Source organism: Cynoglossus semilaevis, unplaced genomic scaffold, assembly GCF_000523025.1.
Source record: "Cynoglossus semilaevis isolate Cse_v1.0 unplaced genomic scaffold, Cse_v1.0 scaffold2451, whole genome shotgun sequence".
NCBI lineage: Eukaryota > Metazoa > Chordata > Actinopteri > Pleuronectiformes > Cynoglossidae > Cynoglossus > Cynoglossus semilaevis.
In genome coordinates, this window is record NW_007585144.1 from 65,843 (window position 1) to 67,138 (window position 1,296).

At 48.7% G+C, this 1,296-nt stretch overlaps 1 protein-coding gene across 1 annotated transcript in view; it reads left to right on the top strand.

Moving 5' to 3' along the window:
- The window catches only part of dhx9 (DEAH (Asp-Glu-Ala-His) box helicase 9), a 10,196-nt gene that overhangs the window by 7,793 nt on the left and 1,107 nt on the right, over nucleotides 1–1,296 (top strand). The window contains 3 exon segments of the mRNA XM_025053867.1: nucleotides 71–198; nucleotides 284–513; nucleotides 722–837. Of these exon segments, the coding sequence (XP_024909635.1) occupies nucleotides 71–198; nucleotides 284–513; nucleotides 722–837 (474 nt within the window).

The following is a 1,296-nucleotide window of genomic DNA, read 5'->3' on the forward strand; positions in this document are numbered from 1 at the left end:
TTTTTTTAGGCGTATATTTTCATTTGAATTCCAAAGGCGTTGACTTGACAGTTTGAGGCTTCCTGTCTAGGATGAACGGCGAGGAGGCGGAGTCTGGTTTCTGTGAACATAAGCGTCTGAACATGTCCACCCTGAGGATGACCTGGGAGGCCAAGGTCCAGCTGAAGGACATCCTGGTCAATGCTGGTTTCCCTGAAGGTACCTGAAGGCATCACTGATGTCACCACAGGAAGTGATGTCAGAGTTAAGGAGCTGCGGCCCCGTCTGCTTCTTCTGCCCCCAGAGTGTCTCCTGACCCACATGTTTAACACCGTTGGACCTGACAACGGCCTGGACGTGGTCATTTCTCTCCTCACCTTTGGCTTTTATCCAAACGTCTGTTACCACAAAGAGAAGAGGAAGATTCTCACCACCGAGGGGCGCAACGCTCTGATCCACAAGTCGTCCGTCAACTGTCCGTTCAGCAGCCACGACATGACCTACCCCTCGCCGTTCTTCATCTTTGGAGAGAAGGTGAGACCACGCCTCCTCTCCACAGGTCACAGCCCCGACTGACAGACACAACTTTATGAATCCCACAGGAAGTGAAGTAGTTCACAGACAGGAAGTGAAGCAGTTCAGTCTAGTATCTATCTATAGATATGTTAACAGGAAATATATGTATATATGTGTGTGTATATATGTGTGTGTGAGTGTGGTTTGAACTGGGTCGATGTTTCAGATTCGGACTCGTGCCATCAGTGCCAAGGCCATGACCATGGTCAGTCCTCTCCAGCTGCTGCTCTTTGGCTGTAAGAAGGTCAGCTCTGATGGAGAGGTGGTGGAGCTGGACGACTGGTGAGAGATGAAGCCATGACCCACCACACCATGAACACTACCATTTTATCACCACACACAATAAAAAGGCTGACCAGCTCCAGTGACCCTTCAGCTAACAGCTAACGGCTAACAGCTAACAGCTAACACTTGACAGGGTCGCTTTCTTGTCTTTTATTGAAATCTTCCAATTTTTTGGTAAAAACAGTGACTGAAAACAAAAAACAACATCCAGTGAATTTGAGTTATTGGTAGAAGTTATAACAAACAGTACCACAGGAGAACAAACGGTACCACAGGGGAACAAACGGTACCACAGGGGAACAAACGGTACCACAGGGGAACAAACGGTACCACAGGGGAACAAACGGTACCACAGGGGAACAAACGGTACCACAGGGGAACAAACGGTACCACAGGGGAACAAACGGTACCACAGGGGAACAAACGGTACCACAGGGGAACAAAAGGAGAACAAAC